General features: G+C 34.4%; 1 protein-coding gene across 3 annotated transcripts in view; it reads right to left on the reverse strand.

The window, feature by feature from the left end:
- The window catches only part of SPAG16 (sperm associated antigen 16), a 1,059,797-nt gene that overhangs the window by 1,017,201 nt on the left and 24,947 nt on the right, over window positions 1-17,649 (reverse strand). For 2 of the 3 annotated variants that reach the window (XM_064373027.1, XM_064373028.1), the window contains 2 exons: window positions 16,912-17,030; window positions 9,273-9,410 (listed from right to left, as the gene is read on the reverse strand). In XM_064373027.1, the coding sequence (XP_064229097.1) occupies window positions 9,273-9,410; window positions 16,912-17,030 (257 nt within the window). The remainder of the gene's footprint in view (window positions 1-9,272; window positions 9,411-16,911; window positions 17,031-17,649) is intronic. The other variant, XM_064373029.1, reaches the window with a different exon arrangement.

Consider the following 17,649-nt stretch of genomic DNA (forward strand, 5'->3'; position numbering starts at 1 on the left):
TCCTGCCATTTTGATGCTAGCCAGCTGTTTTGCCTGTTGGTTGATGCAGATTCTTCATTGTGTTGATGCTCTTTACCATTTGGTATGTTTTTGGAGTGACTGGTACTGGTTGTTCTTTTCTATGTGTAGTGCCTCTTTCAGGAGCTCTTGTAAAGCAGGTCTGGTGGTGATGAAATCTCTGAGTACTTGATTGTTCACAAAGGATTTTATTTTTCCTTCACTTATGAAGCTTAGTTTGGCTGGACATGAAATTCTGGGTTTAAAGTTCTTTTCTTTAAGGATGTTGAATATCGGCCCCCACTCTCTTCTGGCTTGTAGTTTCTGCTGAGAGATCTGCTGTGAGTCTGATGGGCTTCCCTTTGTGGGTAACCTGATCTTTTTCTCTGGCTGCCCTTAGCATTTTCTCCTTCATTTCAACCCTTGTGAATCTGATGATTATGTGCCTTGGGGTTGCTCTTCTAGAGGAATGTCTTTGTGGTGTTCTCTGTAATTCCTGGACTTGAATATTGGCCTTCCTTGCTAGGTTGGGTAAGTTTTCCTGGATGATATCCTGAAGAGTATTTTCCAGCTTGGATTCATTCTCTTCGTCACATTCAGGTACACCTATCAAATGTAGATTAGGTCTTTTCACATAGTCTCATATTTCTTGTTGACTTTGTTCATTCCTTTTTACCCTGTTTTCTCTAATCCTGCTTTCTCGTTTTATTTCATTGAGTTGATCTTCGACCTTTGATATCCTTTCTTCTGCTTGGTCAATTCGGCTGTTGAAACTTGTGCATGCTTCGCGAAGTTCTCGTGTTGTGTTTTTCGGCTCCATCAATTCACTTATATTCCTCTCTAAGTTGTCCATTCTCGTTAGCATTTTGTCAAATCTTTTTTCAAGGTTCTTAGTTTCTTTGCATTGGGTTAGAACATGTTCTTTTAGCTCACGGAAGTTTCTTATTACCCACTTTCTGAAGGCTGATTCTGTCATTTCATCACACTCATTCTCCATCCAGCCTTGTTCCCTTGCTGGTGAGGAGTTGTGATCCCTTGTAGGAGGAGAAGTGTTCTGGTTTCGGGTGTTTTCATCCTTTTTGTTCTGGTTTCTTCCCATCTTTGTGGATTTATCCACCTGTCGGCTTTGTAGTTGTTGACTTTCTGATTGGGTCTCTGAGTGGACATCCTGTATGTTGTTGATGAAGTTATTTCTGTTTCTTAGTTTTCCTTTTAACTGTCTGGCCTCTCTGCTGTAGGACTGCTGAGGTCCACTCCAGGCCCTGCTTGCCTGGGGATCACTTGCAGCAGCTGCCGAACAGTAAAGATTGCTACCAGTTTCCTCTTCTGCTTTGTCCCAGAAGAATACCTGCCAAATGTCAGTCTGAGCTCTCCTTTATGAGGTGACTCTTTGTATATATGGGGGTCAGGGAGCTGCTTGAGAAAACAGTCTGTTCTTTATATTAGCTCCAGTGCTGAGCTGTGAGCCCCGTTGTTCATTCAGAGCTGCTGGGCCAGTAAATTTAAGTCTGCAGCAGCAGAACTCATAAACCCCCTTTTTTTTTCCCAGGTGTTCTGTCCCAGGGAGTTAGGGCTTTGTGATTTTCCACTGTGCTGCTGCCTTTTGTTTTTTCTTCAGGGCTGCCCTGCCCACAAGGAAGCAGCCTAGTCACTCTCAGCCTTCAGAGGCTTCGCTGAGCTGCTGTGGGCTCCGCCCAGCTCTCTCTGTAATGGCGGGTTGCCACGACAATGGCAGGCTGCCTCAGTAATGGCAGATGCCCCTCCTCCACAGAGCTGGACCATCCTGGGTTCAGCTGCACTTGCTGTGAAACTCTCAACCCAGAGCCTTTCCAATTGCTGTTTTTTTGTTTTTGTTTTTGTTTTTGTGGGGGTGGGATCAGCCGGGCCTGATCACCTGGCTCCCTGCCTCAGAGCCTTTTGTTTTTTAGTTGAACAGTCAGCCCTCTACCAGGTGATCTGGTCGCCTGTTGGATAGGCACCGGGATCTGTGTGATTTCCCGTGCGGCGACCCACTGCGCTGGCTGAAATCACGGCTCTGAGATTCGTGGTGCTTTTTTGCCTGGGAATCTCCTGGCCTGGCTCCCTGTTTCAGCTCCCCTTGCTGGCTAAGAGGGGACACAGTCTCGTTTGTTCTGCACTGGGAACCACTGCGCCGGGGCACAGGCAAAACCGCCGCGCTGGCCAAAACAGCCGCCCTGGTGACCCGTGGGGCTCCTCCGCCTGGGGATCTCCTGGTCTGTGGGCAGTAAAAATCCATCTGGAAATGCGGCATCCACTCACCCTCTGCGCTTTCACTCGGACCTGCAATTCTGAGCTCCTCCTAACCGGCCATCTTGGATCTCTCTCCCCTAGCAGTTCTTATAGAGTTAAACATACATCTATCCCAGAAATTGATCCAGAAATTGATCCAGAAATTCCATTAAGCTTTTATAAAAAGGAAATGAAAACATATTCCCACCAAATATTTGTGACCCAATGTTCATTGCAGTTTTATCCTTAATAACCAACTGTTGGAAATAACTAAATGGAAAAAAGGATAAAAAAAGTTGTAGTCTACATTATACAACAGAATACTACTTAGCAATAAAGAGGAATAAATTACTGATACAGGCAAAAATCATAGTCATATTATACAGACTTTATGTTGAGTATAAGATGCCAAACACAATAAAATAATATGCTTTGTTTCCATTTATGAAATTCTCAAACAAAACCAAAGTGAAAAAATTCAGAACAGTGATTGCTGGGACAGAATGACTGAGAAGGGACATGAGAAAAACTTCTGGATAAATAAAAATGTTCTACCTTGAGATGAGTGTAGAGATTTAAGAGTTTATCTTTTTGTCAAAATTATATAGTTAAGACATATATTTCAATGTATATAAATAACAAAAAATAACTGTACAAATTATATATTATAATTTGAGGTGCAGTAGGGCATGGGTGAGAGTAGAAGTGAAATAAGAATGACAAAAGTAGAGTGTTGAATATCCTATAGGACTATAAGGTTCATTAGTCTACATTGTTTACTTAATCTTTGAGTATGTGGTAAGAAGGCAACATGACATCTACCTTTTAAATAAATTTTTAAGTGTACAATACACTATTGCTGTTTGTAATACAATGATATAAAACAAATCTGTAGCACTGATTCATCTTGTTTACCTAAAACTTTATGCCCTTTGATTAGTAATGTCCCATCTTCCTTTCCCCTCATCCCCTGGAAACCACCACTCTACTCTTTGATTCTATGAATTTTACCATATTAGATTCCTCATATATGAAGAATCATACAGTAATCACCCCTGTGTGACTGGATTATTTCACTTACCATAATGTCCTCAAGGTTCATAAATGTCCTCACATATTACAGAATTTCCTTCTTTTTAAAGGATGAATAGTATTCCATTGCATGAATGTGCCTTATATTTTTTACTCATTCATCTGTCAATGGACATTTAGGTTGTTTCCATATTTTGGCTATTGTGAATAATGCTGTAATGAACATAGGAGTGCTAATATCTGCCTGATATCCTGGTTTCAATTCGATTCACTTCAAATAAATATCCAGAAGTGGGGTTTCCTGATCATATGGTAGTTCTAATTTTAATTTTTTGAGGAACCTTTATTCTGTTTTCAATGGTGGCTGCACACTTTGCATTCCCATCAGTAACGTGCAAGGGTTCCAATTTTCCAAATTCATATCAACACTTGTTACTGTTTGTGTTTTTCTAATAACAGCCATCCTGAGAGGTAAGAGGTGATTTCTCATTTACTTTTGATTTGCATTTCCTTGACAATTAGTAACAATGAGCATTTTTCCTTGCAGAAGCCAGTTCACATGCTTCTGCTCAAAACCATTAGCTTCACATAGCATGTGGAGAAAAAAGCAAGTTTCTAGCAAAGACCTCTACCACTAACTCACTGGTTAGAGCCACTATAGCCTCCTTGCTAATCCTCTAACAAGTCAACCTGTCTCCACCACATTCCTCTGCCTGGAATTCCATTTTCCCAAATTTATACTTGGCTTTCTCCCTCAGTCTCTTCAGTTTTCTGATGTACTTCCCTGCCCCCCTGCCCTACCACCTACAAATCCTACAGAAAACCACACTGCATCTGTCTTTTACGCATGTTATTTTTCTTCATAGCACTTACCACTACCTAATATATGTTGTATTTGTCAATATTCACATGAAGTCAATGGTTATCCTACCATACTTAAAGAGTGTCAACTGTTTGGAGTTAAGAAAAGGAAAAGAAACCTGTCACTAGGGTAGAAGGAGGGGCAGAATAGTATGATGTCATAGATGCTAAGGGAAGATAGGAATAAAAAATAGGATATACGAATGGAAAATAAAGACTGCTAAATTTGGTGGCAAACAGTTCTCTGGTGTCCAAGACCAACTGAGAAAAAGTGAAATGAAAGCCAGACTGTTAAAGCTCAAGTACACTGATGCTTTTAGGAATCAATCATACAACTGAGTTTTTTTGCTGTTGCTTTTTAGTTTTTTTTTTGCATTGTCTACAGTATGGGAAGAAGACATAAAATGCTAGTCAAAATAGGCAAGAAGATGAAGCAAACAGGTTTTAATTAATAAAACTCATAATAGTTATTTATAAACTCAGACCAAAGTTAATCTTTTGGCATGCCAACTATCGAATAAAACAAGGTTTATGAAATATAGTGCCTAAACTGTGAAAGATATAAGTGATGTTTTATAGTCTTCATTCAACCACCAATTCTCTGCAACTGCAGGGCAGGTCACCTGCTTTAAATGCAACTTTAGATTTCTGCATTTAAAATAACAATTGGTCTACATTTCAACAGAAATTTTAAGTCATGTTCTTCTTTTCTGAGAAAGATATTATTATTCTTCAATATCCAGTATGCAAAATATTTTTACTTCTGAGGTAACTATAAATTTTTAATAAGATCATTTTATCCATAAAAACACCTATACAGAAATGTTTTCAACATATTATTTTCCCAACTTTATAGACAGATAATCTATATTTGTAGCAGGTACAGAGAAAACCTGTAGTCAAAAATTGGCAATGCTGACAACAGAGAAAATTACAATTCCCTGATTTAATTATGGCAATTCAAATGATATTTTAGGGTAAAATATATTCTCCTTTCATTTCTTTCTTCATGCTTCATCATTGCTGAATTTTAAAAATATTAATGGTGTGATGATTAGTAAAAACCCAGAGATGATAGTTTTTAGAGTTTTGATAATACTAGCTGACATTTCAAAGTACTTTGTGATTTACAAAGCTCTTTAACATAGATTGTCTCATTAAAATTATCACATTATTCCATAGGTTAACAATTCCCAGGTTATTGTTAACAATTCCCATGTTAACAATAAGAAAACTGGGAATAATTCAGTAAACTGAGCTAATAAGTAACAGAATATTGGAAGCCAGGTATTTGAACTTTAAGATCAGTACTCTTTCCATGGCAACTTCCCCCCAGATAAATATTAATTTTATAGGTGATTTATTTCTTTGACTTTTGTAGATACATCATTAAGTGCTATTAGTACAATCAAGAACAATATATATCTGCAACCTGACTTTTTTGTGTATTAATAATTATTATTAGAAAAGTATATCTATAATTATCTTTGCCTTAAGAAATATCCTAATCCTAAAAATGCAAATATCAGGTCAAGTTCAATAAAAGGAATCTCATGTTTATCACTAATCGCTATTGGAAAATTTCAATTTCACTCAGAAGTCAAATTGAAAAACCTAGATGATTAAACATTACCATTTGGAGCAGGCTGGTAGCAGGACAGATGTAGTTCGGAAAACTTTTTTCAAAACATTATTGCAGCACTATTCACAATAACGAAGAATGTGGAATCAACCTAAGTATCTACTAACAGAAGAATAAATAAATCAAATGTGGCACATATACACAATGGATGTTATTAAGCCATTTTTTAAAAAGAATGAAATCCTGTAAGTTGCAGGTACCCAGATGGAACTGGAGATCATCATGTTAAGTGAAATAAGCAAGGCACAGAAAGACAAATATTGCATGTTCTTACTCATGTGGGAGCTAAAATAGTTGATCTCATGGAGGTAGCAGAATGATAATTACCAGAGGCTGGGAAGTATTCAGGGGACAGTTGGGTGGACAGGAGAGATGAAGAGAAACTGGTTAATGGGTACAAACATAGTTAGGTAGAAGGAATAAGTTCTAGAGTGTTCAGCAGCACAGTAGGGTGACTATAGTTAACAATAATTTATCATCTATTTGAAAATAGTTAGATTATGAAATGTTCCCAACACAAAAAAAATCATAAATGTTTGAGGTGATGGATATCCTAAATACTCTTATTTGATTACTATACATTGTATGTATGTATCAAAATATCACATGTACAATTATTATATGTATAAATTTCCTATGTACAATTATGGTGTATCAATTAAAAAACCTACTGACAAAACAAAAGTTCAGTCTCCATTTTCTAAGAATGTATCACTAGAACTAGACTATAAGGAAGCACTTTACTAAAATGTGCTGTGAAAGCAAACCATGCTTAATATCCACTCAACAAAATAAGGATTAAGCATCTACTAAGTAACAAGCAGCTTCCTTTCAAATGTCAAGTAAAGCAAATAAAAATTTTCCTTGTCTAATTTTTTACATTTTAAGTTCTATTGAATGAGATAGATTTGAGAAATAGCCATAAACTTAAAATTAAAACTATAATCTTATATTTTAGTAAGACAAGATGTCTTATTTGAGTGATACATTTTAATCTTGGCTTCTTTTAACATTAATAATCTGCATGAGTAATATGTTATTTAATTTTATTATTGCCATTAAATATAATATTCAACAAACGATCATTACTTAACAATGACTTTTCAATGTCACTGGGGCTAAACTTATGGCATAAGGAGGCTGTTTCGATCTATTTAAAAGAAATTTAGCAAATTCAAGCAATAATTCAAAGGAGATCAGGAACTGAAACAGTGTGCCAGGCAGCACTGTGAAAAATATGCTGTATCAAATTCCCAGTGAATCCATTAGGTGAATATAACCATAGTGAGCATCAGGGCAAATAGTACAAAACACTTCTGAAAAATGCAGCTAAGAATACAGAGAGCACTGGTTCTAGTAATATATTCTTCTGAATCATCATACACTTCTAATATAAAATATAAAATTCTAAATGGTACATTACATCCATAGATAATACAAAATTTATATACCTTGCAAAAACATTTCTACGAGTACAGACAATACTTGAATAAATGATCATAATAATTATTTACTGTCATCTTTTACAACTAGAGCTTATTTTAAATGTTTTCTCTACTTTTCAATGAAAAGTCATGTTTCTTTACATTAAACTTACCAAAAATCTTAATATTATGCTCCTATATGGTAGTTCCATTAATCTACTTTTGGTTTTAATATGATTCTTTAAGTGAGAAATGCCCTCTTTAACTATATTTAATAAAAATAAATGAATAAATAAAACACAAACTCTCCTTCACATCTGAGCATTGATTTTTCCATATAACATTGTCTCAGATGAGCAGATTCAACCCAGGTTAATGTATCCACATATTCCTTGTCAGAATAACACCAGCTATTTATCTAAAGTTGTTCACCAGGAACTGAATGTCTTCCATTAATTGTAGGAAGAAAGAAAGGTGCACAGAGATTTGGATTCTCTTCTATGAGTAAGTTTATGCCAGGAAATTATAAAACAAAGGTTTCCCTTCAGTACTTTTCTTTTAATTTAGAATAAAATTTATTTTCATAAAAATATATTAATTATATACTCCTGAATGAAAAAGGAAATTACAAAATATGACATTAGTAGAGTTTATATTTAAAAGTTACTCATCAATACATATTAATATATATGCACTGAGGAAAGTTAAGGCTGCTATTCAACAAAGCGGTAAGTGGCTGGCGCTGGGTGGTGAAATTACGGATAGTTAATATTTACGTCTTTTAAATTTTTTATTTTTATAGAGTTGGGGTACAAGTATAGTTGTTTTACATGGATATATTGCATAGTGGTGAAGTCTGAGCTACTGGTGTACCCATCACCCAGATAGTGGACATTTTACCCATACCTTACTTTCCTCCCACTCTCTCACCTTTTGGAGTCTCCAGTATCTATTTTTCCATTCTATATGTCCATGTGTACTCACTGTTTAGCTTCTACTTATAAATGAAAATATGTAGTTTTTGACTTTCTGTTTCTGAGTCATTTCATTAAGGATGATGGCCTTAAGTTGCTGCAAAAGGCCCGATTTCATTCTTTTTTACAGCTCAATAATACTTCGTTGTAAATAAATGCCACATTTTTTATCCCACCATCTGCTGATGGACACTTAGGTTGATTCCATGACTCTGTTATTATCAACAGTGCTGCAATAAATATATGAGTGTGGGTGTTATTTTTATACAACTCGGTAGATCCCCAGTAGTGGAATTGCTGGACTGAAGTCAAAACCACAATGAGATATCATCTTACACCAATCAAAACAGCTATTATTAAAAAGTTAAAAGTAACAGATGTTGGCAAGAATATGGAGATAAGAGAACACTCATATATGGTTAGTGGCAATGTAAATTGGTTTAACTTCTATGGAAAACAGTATAGAGAACTCTCTATTTTTTTAATAAACTTATTTTTAGAGCAGTTTTAAGTTCACAGCAAAACTGATTAGAAGGTACAGAGATGTCCCATACACCTCCTACTCCCACACATGCACAGCCTTCCCCATTATCAATATCCACCACCAGAGAGGTACATTTGTTAACAACTGATGAACTTGTATATCATTATCACCCAAAGTCCACAGTTTATATTATTCCTTTTGGAGAATTTTCAAATACTGAAATTCCTCTAATAGGAATAAACTAGCACTTACCTCTTGGCTTTCTATAATTTTATTATTATTTCAGAAATTAGCTTATCTTTACAGGAGAAAATGTTATAAACCATGAAAAGACTATCAAATACACAAGGAAGTAATTGTTATATAACAAATTTACCATCTCCTAAACAACTCCTTGTATTCTCCTCTTGTTGGTAAGTTACAATTGTGATAGTTCTGATCATCTGTTTAATTAATTTGCTAGTGAAGCCTCTCACATTCTTTACAACTAAACAAAAATTCAGTTTTCCAAAATTAAAGCTCTGGTACATTATATATATCAGCTTCACTCAACTCTTTCATTTAATCCAAAAGAAAAAGAAGACAATGTCATTTAAAATATAACATACTCAGCTGCTTGTCTGTAGTGCTTCAAGTCTTTCTTTAAATTTTTGTTTTCATTTTCCAAAAGCATAATCTGGGTGTAGACATCTGGAACATTCCCAACAGTTCTACGTTCAGTTACTCCTTTTTGTATTAACTCATACCTAGGATAAAATCAAACAAAAGGCTTTATACCATTTCCTTCTGCCAAATTAGCTTAATTTATGTGCAATTCAAAAAGTTAAGTCTCAGGGAATGTTACAGTAATTAGTTGCAGTGTTACATTTACAAGTTAAAATGTCCAACGTTCATAGTATATTTTAGAATAAAATATGAATACACTTCTAGGTACTAATACCATCATGGTGTATAAAATATAATAAGTGAACATCTCCTATGTTCCAGGCATTGGGCTAGACAATAGTAAAGTTGACAAAAGTCCCTATATCATGGAGTTTGCATTCTAGTGGGGAGGGTGACAAGTTCTATGAAGATAAATAAGCTGGCTAAAAGACACAGAGTGATGAGGGTGCTTGTCCTATTTTACAGAGGGTGAGTATGAATGGCAAACATGACTGACAAACTGATATCTGAACAGAGATCTAAAGGAAATGAGGGTCTGTGCTATACGGATATCTGGGAAGAAGCAACTGGGGCAGATGGAAAAGTAAATGCAATGTCCCTGAAACAAAGAAGTATTTGGCAACTACAAGAAATAGCAAACAGCCAGGGTATCTGGATTGCCTGGAAACGAAGCCAACTAAGTGACCTAGGAGACAGTAGTGAAAGATGACTCAGGAAAAGAGTAGGAAGCCACAGTGAGGGAAGCAATTTTACTCTGAACCAGAAGTAAACCCTTGGAAGGTTCTGAAACAAGTGACACAGACCAGATTTATGTTTTAAAGGGATTAGTCTAGCAAGCATAGAATAAGAGACCAGTTAGCAGGCTATTGCAATAGTCAAGGAGACAGAGCATGGTAGCTTGAAGAAAGTAGCAGTAGAGGTTATGAGAAGTCAGTATCTTGTAGACATGCTGTAAAGGTGGGGCCAGGAGGATTCGCTGATGGATCAACTTCAGGTGTTGCTGAATGAGAGAAGGCAGGTGTGACTCCAGGGTTTTTGGCTGAGCAACAGATAGCCATTTATTTACTAAACGGGGACAAATGAGGGAGCAACTGGGTAGTTGGAGTAATTAAGGGATTGTTTCCATTCATGTTAAATGTAACATGTCTAGCAGACATTCAAGTGAAGATAAACATTGAGTATTCATGTTCAAAGTTCAGGAAAAAAGTCAGGGTGGGCAATTTAAATATGGTAATAAACATTGTAGATAGTATTTAAAGTCGAGACTGGAAGAGACCAGATAGGCAGTGAGAAATGGAAGTAAAGAAAGAAATCCTAGGACTAAGCTATAAACAGTCCATTGCTTCCAGGTTGAGGGGAAAAGAAAACACTACCAAAAGAGACTAAGCAGAGAGGCCAGTGAAGTAGTTGGAGAATCTGAGAGTTCTGTGCCCAGGGCCCCAATGAAGAAAGTGTTAAGACCTGGAACCAACCCAAATGCCCATCAACGATAGACTGGACAAGGAAAATGTGGCATGTATACACCATGGAATACTATGCAGCCATAAAAAGTGATGAGTTTGTGTCCTTTGTAGGGACATGGATGAATCTGAAAACCGTAATTCTCAGCAAACTGACACAAGAACAGAAAATCAAACACCACATGTTCTCACTCATAGGTGGGTGTTGAACAATGAGAACATGTGGACACAGAGAGGGGAGCATCACACACTGGGGTCTAAGAGGGGGTGCCAAGGGAGGGACGGCAGGGGGGTAGGGGGTCAGGGAGGGATAACATGAGGAGAAATGCCAGATGTGGGTGATGGGGTGATGGAGGCAGCAAACCACATTGCCATGTGTGTACCTACGCAACAATCCTTCATGATCTGCACATGTACCCCAGAACCTAAAGTACAATTAAAAAAAAAATCTTCAGCTGCAACTGAAATAAAATTTTTTTTAAAAAAAGGAAGAAATGAACAACAGTGACAAATGCTGCCAGGAATCTAAAAAGATTCCTGATAATCAATCAATGAAGTTGGCACTGTGAAAGTCACAAAAAAAAGAAAAAAAAGGTTCAGTAGAATCATGGGGATAAAAGCCAAACTGAGACTAGGTCTGAGAGACTAGGAAATGAGGAAGTGGCCAACAAACTTTTTTCAAGGAGATATGCTCTAAAGCAGAACATAGGGAATCAAGATGAACTTACAAGAAGATATGAAATCTAGGGTGGTTCTTCTCTTCCTTTTTAAAAATGTGAGATATTGTACAACTGTATGATTATGGGAATTACCCAGCAAAGAGGGAAAAAATTGACAATGGAGGTAAAAGAGAGACAATTACAAAAGCAATATCCTTAAGTCAGTGAGAGGAGCTGGCATCAAGCAGATAAAATGAGGGCTGGCCTCAGATAACAACCTGCATAGTCTAGAGTCTATGACAGAAGAGAAGAATACCTGAGGCCAGAGGCAGTGGAGTGGTAAAAAGGGAGGTGGGAGTGACGGAACTTCTATTTTCTCAGTGAAATAAGAAGCAACAACAGAGAATCAATTACAGATTGTAAATAATTACAATTGTAATCACTGTGTATGGCAATCAATAAAGTTAAAAAAATTGAGCACAGAAAAATATTTCAAGTAATAAAGTTATTAATAAATCCCTACAAAGCTTATTCTAGATAAGCTAAAGATTAGAGCTAAAAATTTCATATTATAAATCATAACTTTAATAATGTTACATATTAATAAAGTCATATATTTTGTGTTACATACTTTATCTGATTTTTTTTTAAAAAAAGAGCAAGAGGACCCCCCCCATAGGGTCCTTAACCTGAAGGTTAAGATAACTAAATCAATATTCCATTATATTTGCCACAATTTATAAAACAGGAAACAGGTAACAACTGAATCATAAATTCAGTATAAAACCTGTACTTAGAATTTGATTTATACTTATATCAGAAAAGAAGACATAGGGATCGACTGAAGTATTAGACTATAAGCTTTTTCTGACCATAAAATTGGTTTTCGGCAACTTGCTTTACTGAATGTGGAATATACACTGGAGAAATTTTCTATAGGAAAAAATAGTTTTTCCTCATAGAAAATAGTTTTAATAGTTTAATAGATTTAATAGTTTTTCCTCTAAATTGAATACTATAAATAAAATCATATGTAGTAAAAGAAGCACAAATCCAAATATAACATTTATTATATAATATATATCTCAGGACATTCAAAAATTACTTATCAGGTAAATGTTATGAAATATGAAAGATGACTTTAGGCTCACTATTAGATAATAATATAAGTAATTAGGAATCTTAATGCACAAACTCCAGAAATATGCTTCTCAATAAAATCTGAATTCTCCAATATAATATTTTTGGGGTTTGCTTCAGTTTATATGTATCTCTTGTTTTATTTTAAGAAACACCTTGACTTTTTATGTCTTCCTTCTTTTTCACTCACTCTTAAAATAAAACTGAAAAGTGTTCAGGTGGGAAAAAAGATTGCCATTAACTATTAGAAATTTAAAATACAATTTGCTCTCAATGAAATTGTCAATAAAATTATCACTAATAAAATTCCATTAATGCTCTTAATATTTACCAGGAGAGCCATAAACTATTTAGAATTATGTAGAAATGGAGAAAACATATGAATTTCAGGAAGAAAGTGCATAGAAATTTCATAAAATTTTGTCTACATACAAAAAGCATTTAAGACCCACGGCCATAAATGATGAATATTATGACAGAATTCCAGTAAACATACAAATGGTGTCAGAAGAATAAGGATTATTTTTCCCTCATGATGGCACTCAAGGCATAGGATGTAAAAGACAGGGGAAAGGTTACCCAAATTATAATCTCCTTATAAGAAGCATATAATGAAAACTTTTCCTCCAGGTTTTCAAAAAGATTTAGGCAAATATATGACCAACATTGACAAAATTATTTTAATTACTGTACAAATTAAGGATGTTAGAATCCCCAGCACTATCATAACTATCACTGTAGAAGCAGACAGTCCCTCTCAGGAAAAATATAGCATAGTTGAAGTGTTTATTACTGGCCCCATGATTCCTCAAACTAATACAGAAAATAGGCACATATTTGGATTTTAAATCAATATTTTCTTAAGTTCTTTTAGTATCCAGCCAAGCCAAAAGGCACCTTTATTAATTTTTTCCAAGATTCTCTTGTATAATTGCACAGTATAGCCCTGTGGTTAGGATATTGATCTTTAAGATCGGTATATCCTAGGTTGACTTTGCCACTTATTGGCTATGACTTGCTGATACTCACTGAGGAGATTTCCTAATCTCCCTATCCCCTTTCCTCATCCCTAAAATAGAAATACGGCTGTGGCTACCTGTTACAGTTGTTCAGAGAAGTAAATGAAATAATGCATGATAATATGCTGTATCAATAAAAATGATACAAAGCAAATTTCTGATAAGCCTAAAGTTTCACCTTCTTAATATTTTTAAATCTCTCATATTTAATAAACACAGTATTAATTTTATTTTTAAAATTTAAATACTTACCTACAAGACTGCTTTCTTAATATCATAGTACATAAACCTGTGCAGATGTATTTGCAGTGGTCAAATTTATCATAATGTAACATAGCAAAAATTATCTTTTGCTAACTTTTATGTTATGTAGAAGAGTCACTACATTCCTGTGTTTAACTTAATAATGATTGGGGAAAAAAATATTCTTCTGGCACATATAACTAGAAGCCAAGTCCTCATTAATTGAATAAACAGCAATAAGATTAAATGACAAAGGAACAAGTATTTGTGTAGTGTTCATTGGGCATCATTAATGTATACCCAACACCACATAGACTTCCTGTACATTCTGAGCAACATAAGGGCTATATCAAGTGTAATTTTAATTCTAGGTTCTGGTTTTAAAAACTTAACCATCCCCAGAAAGTTGTAACTGCACTGCTCACATTTAAGTGATTAAATGTTATGCCAAATTTTATTGTGTAAAAGCTGCAATATTTCTTTCTTGCAAATTAACAAAATATACCCTTAATTTACAATTTCTTCCATTATTACAATAAAGTTAAATTAGTAATTAAATGTTATAAATAATTGCGCTATTACTTTTGATGGCATTTTCATTACCACCCTACCTTTAGTGAAATAGTGGGAATAGGCCAAACTGGAGAGAACCAAGTGTTTAATAGGAAGTAAAAAGGTGAAGAAAGAAAAAAAATTTAAACTCTGTTTTCAAAACATTGGCTGGAAAGGGAAAAAGAGTTTTAACGAAAAAGTGGTAGTAAGAGGCAAAAAAGAGTACGAATGTATCTTTAGGGTGAGTGGTTCTGACAATGTTAATAGACAGGGGAACAATCCAGCGTAGAAAGACAGATGGATATGACATATGCTAAGGTAAAAGTACCAGAATTCGATTTCCATATTTCCTCCAATTGAATTTCTTCTTTGATTTTTCCCCTTGAGAAATTACCATTGTCCACAGACAATTCTAAAACAGACATAAAGATAGCACTGAAGTATTGACTAAACCTGCAATGGAAACTTTTTAGTGATTCATAGAACAAATTCCTACTATATTCTGGCAACTCTTTTCTGTAAAGGGTCAAAAATAACTGTTTTAGAATTTGCAAAACTATCTTTATAGGCCATATCATCCCTGTTGTGATGATTAACTTTGCTTTTATAGAGTGAAAGCAGACATAGACTATACCTAAAGAAAGGTCACATCTGTGGTCCAGTAAGATTCTATTTAAAAAAACAGGAGGCAGGCCACATTTGGCCCAAGGGTCTTAGTTTTCTAACCCTGGATTTAAAGGATCTATTGCATTTTTTGCTTAAGGAGTGTAAGAACCTAAGTCAAATTTTATTGCCGAGTGTTTTGTTTGTTTGCTTATTTTAGCAAACTAACAAAGGAAAATCCATGTTTGGTCATGTTTTGAAAGATTAAGTGAATTCATAGCAATGATATATTCTAAGTGGTTTTTTCCTGTGGTAAAAATGGTAAAAATAATGTATTTAATGTTGCTATAATTTTACTATGTAGAATAGGTAAACTTTTCTAATCAAGATAAAAAATGTTACATATGAAATAAGGTATTCAACACAAAGTAATCTCATTGCAAAGTGGCAGCTAGGGATAAGAATAAAATTACTTGAACCACCATATTCTAAACTCATAAACAGATACTTTATACAAATTTTATCGTATGACTAGTATGCCTAGTTTGGGAGGATTTTAAATCCTAATACTAATCTTAGTTTTCTTAAATTTCATTTCATCAATTGAGATTGCTAAATCTAAAAGGAAAATATGAAATAATTACCAAATTGTTAAGAGTATACTTGGATCCAGATTACTCTAAGAAAATCATTTTACACTTTGGACTGGTCTAATATGTAAGCATCACATGGCGTAACCACATTGTTGGAAGTCAGAAAGTTAAGTGAATCATATTAATCCTAGCACTGTAAATTAATCATCTACCTACTTTTACAAAAAATATATTTTCTAGTACATTCATAATTATTATATTTCTTAGGAATGCTTTTACTAAAAAAATTTTAAATTATTCACACAATTTCCAAATTTAAAAGAAGCGCTATTATTTTTCTACCACTGAACTTACTGTTTTTCTTAGACTACATTAATGAAAAATAATTATCCTCATAAAATTTATTAACATTAGATGTGCATTTAAAATAATGAAACTGATTGCTCTTATGTGCATGTTCTCAGAAGACGAGAACCCCAAAAAAAAAACAAAAAATAAATGATTATACCATAGCTGGATGGTAAAAATTGCAAATTATCCATATATTATAAATTTATTTAAAATTAAGATTTAGTCCTAATTATAAATATCTTTAGATATATTAATCCCCCTTTCTAGAATATGCAAAAGCTATTAAAGTTCAAATATATTTTCATATCTAATCATTTAACAAATTTATTTAAACAATGTCAGGAAACTGAAAATATGCCTGGTGACATTATTATTGTAACAAAGGAATAAAGGTACACTTGCTGATTTATATAACTAGTTATTAAAATTTTCAATTATAACAAGAAAATCTTGTGTCTAAGTGATATTCAAAATACAATTATACTTACTTCTAAATGAAGAATATTTATAGAAAAATAATCAGCTATGTGAGTAGAGAAAGGCAAGCGATTACACTATAAATAAAACAAGCAAGTAAAGCAGCACTGTTAGTATAATGTCTAAATATAGGAAATAATACTCTCAATAATTATTCAAAAATATTAGCAAATATTTTCATATCTTTGTGTTTTATAACTCCAGGAGATACTCAATTTTCTTGATTTTTTGAAAATTACTTAAATTCAAATATTTGGGAAAAATGTTTAATAAAAATTTCTTTGCAATTGCTATTCTAATTGTGTGTGTGCACGCACGTGCGCGCGCGCGTGTGTGTGTGTGGTGGTGGTTTCAGGGCTGGAGATGGAAAAGTTTCTAGTCATTTTCATAAGCTGAGTCATTTCAAAGTCTCCTAAGGCAGTTAAAAGCATACATGTTAAATGTTAGAATTTCTAGAGAACTATTTATCCACATAATTGTTTACCATTCAGACTGAAAGCAATCAAGAGTTCTGGTCATTCCCATTTTCATCAGGAAATTGCAGAGAAAGTCTTCTATTACTTCAGGTACTGCATGCTTTGAAGGAAGAACTGTTTTCTGTTCCTGAAATTTAAATGAGTATTTATTTATTTTGAAAACATCAAAGCATTAATTAATGGTATAGATAAGACTTTAACTCATTCATTCATCCCTTCATTTTTTTTTCCAACATTTGTTGACTATTAAATGCCAGGATCCATTAATATTTTTATTACTGGGGATAAAGCAGACAAAAGCAAACAAATCTCTGGATGGAGACAGAATATGAATAACTAAATAAAAAACATACACTACAACAATTTGAACTAAATGCCTTGCTGGTACTAAGTGCCTGGGGTGGGGGGAAAGTAGAGGATTAAAGATGGAACCAGGTGTAGGACAAGTATTTATGCGAACCTGGGTTGCTACGTATTTAGGATGGTGAACATGTCAATGATAAAAATGTCGCCTGAGTATAAATCTAGACAAAGAGGTAGAGTGTCTTATGTTCCAGATTCTAGCTGCATCAGCAAGTGCAAAGGCCCTGAAACAAGCGTGTGATTGGATTGTCTATAGGATAATAAGAAGGTAGGTTTGCCCTTTCAATAGCACAGAGAACATTAACAAAAAATGGAAAAAGAATGCATGGACCTTTTAATGCTTTTAATTATCACTTAAAAAGAAATACAATAATTTTAGTACC

This window comes from Aotus nancymaae, unplaced genomic scaffold (assembly GCF_030222135.1).
Source record: "Aotus nancymaae isolate 86718 unplaced genomic scaffold, 86718_ANA_hifiasm-v0.15.2.pri h1tg000008l, whole genome shotgun sequence".
NCBI lineage: Eukaryota > Metazoa > Chordata > Mammalia > Primates > Aotidae > Aotus > Aotus nancymaae.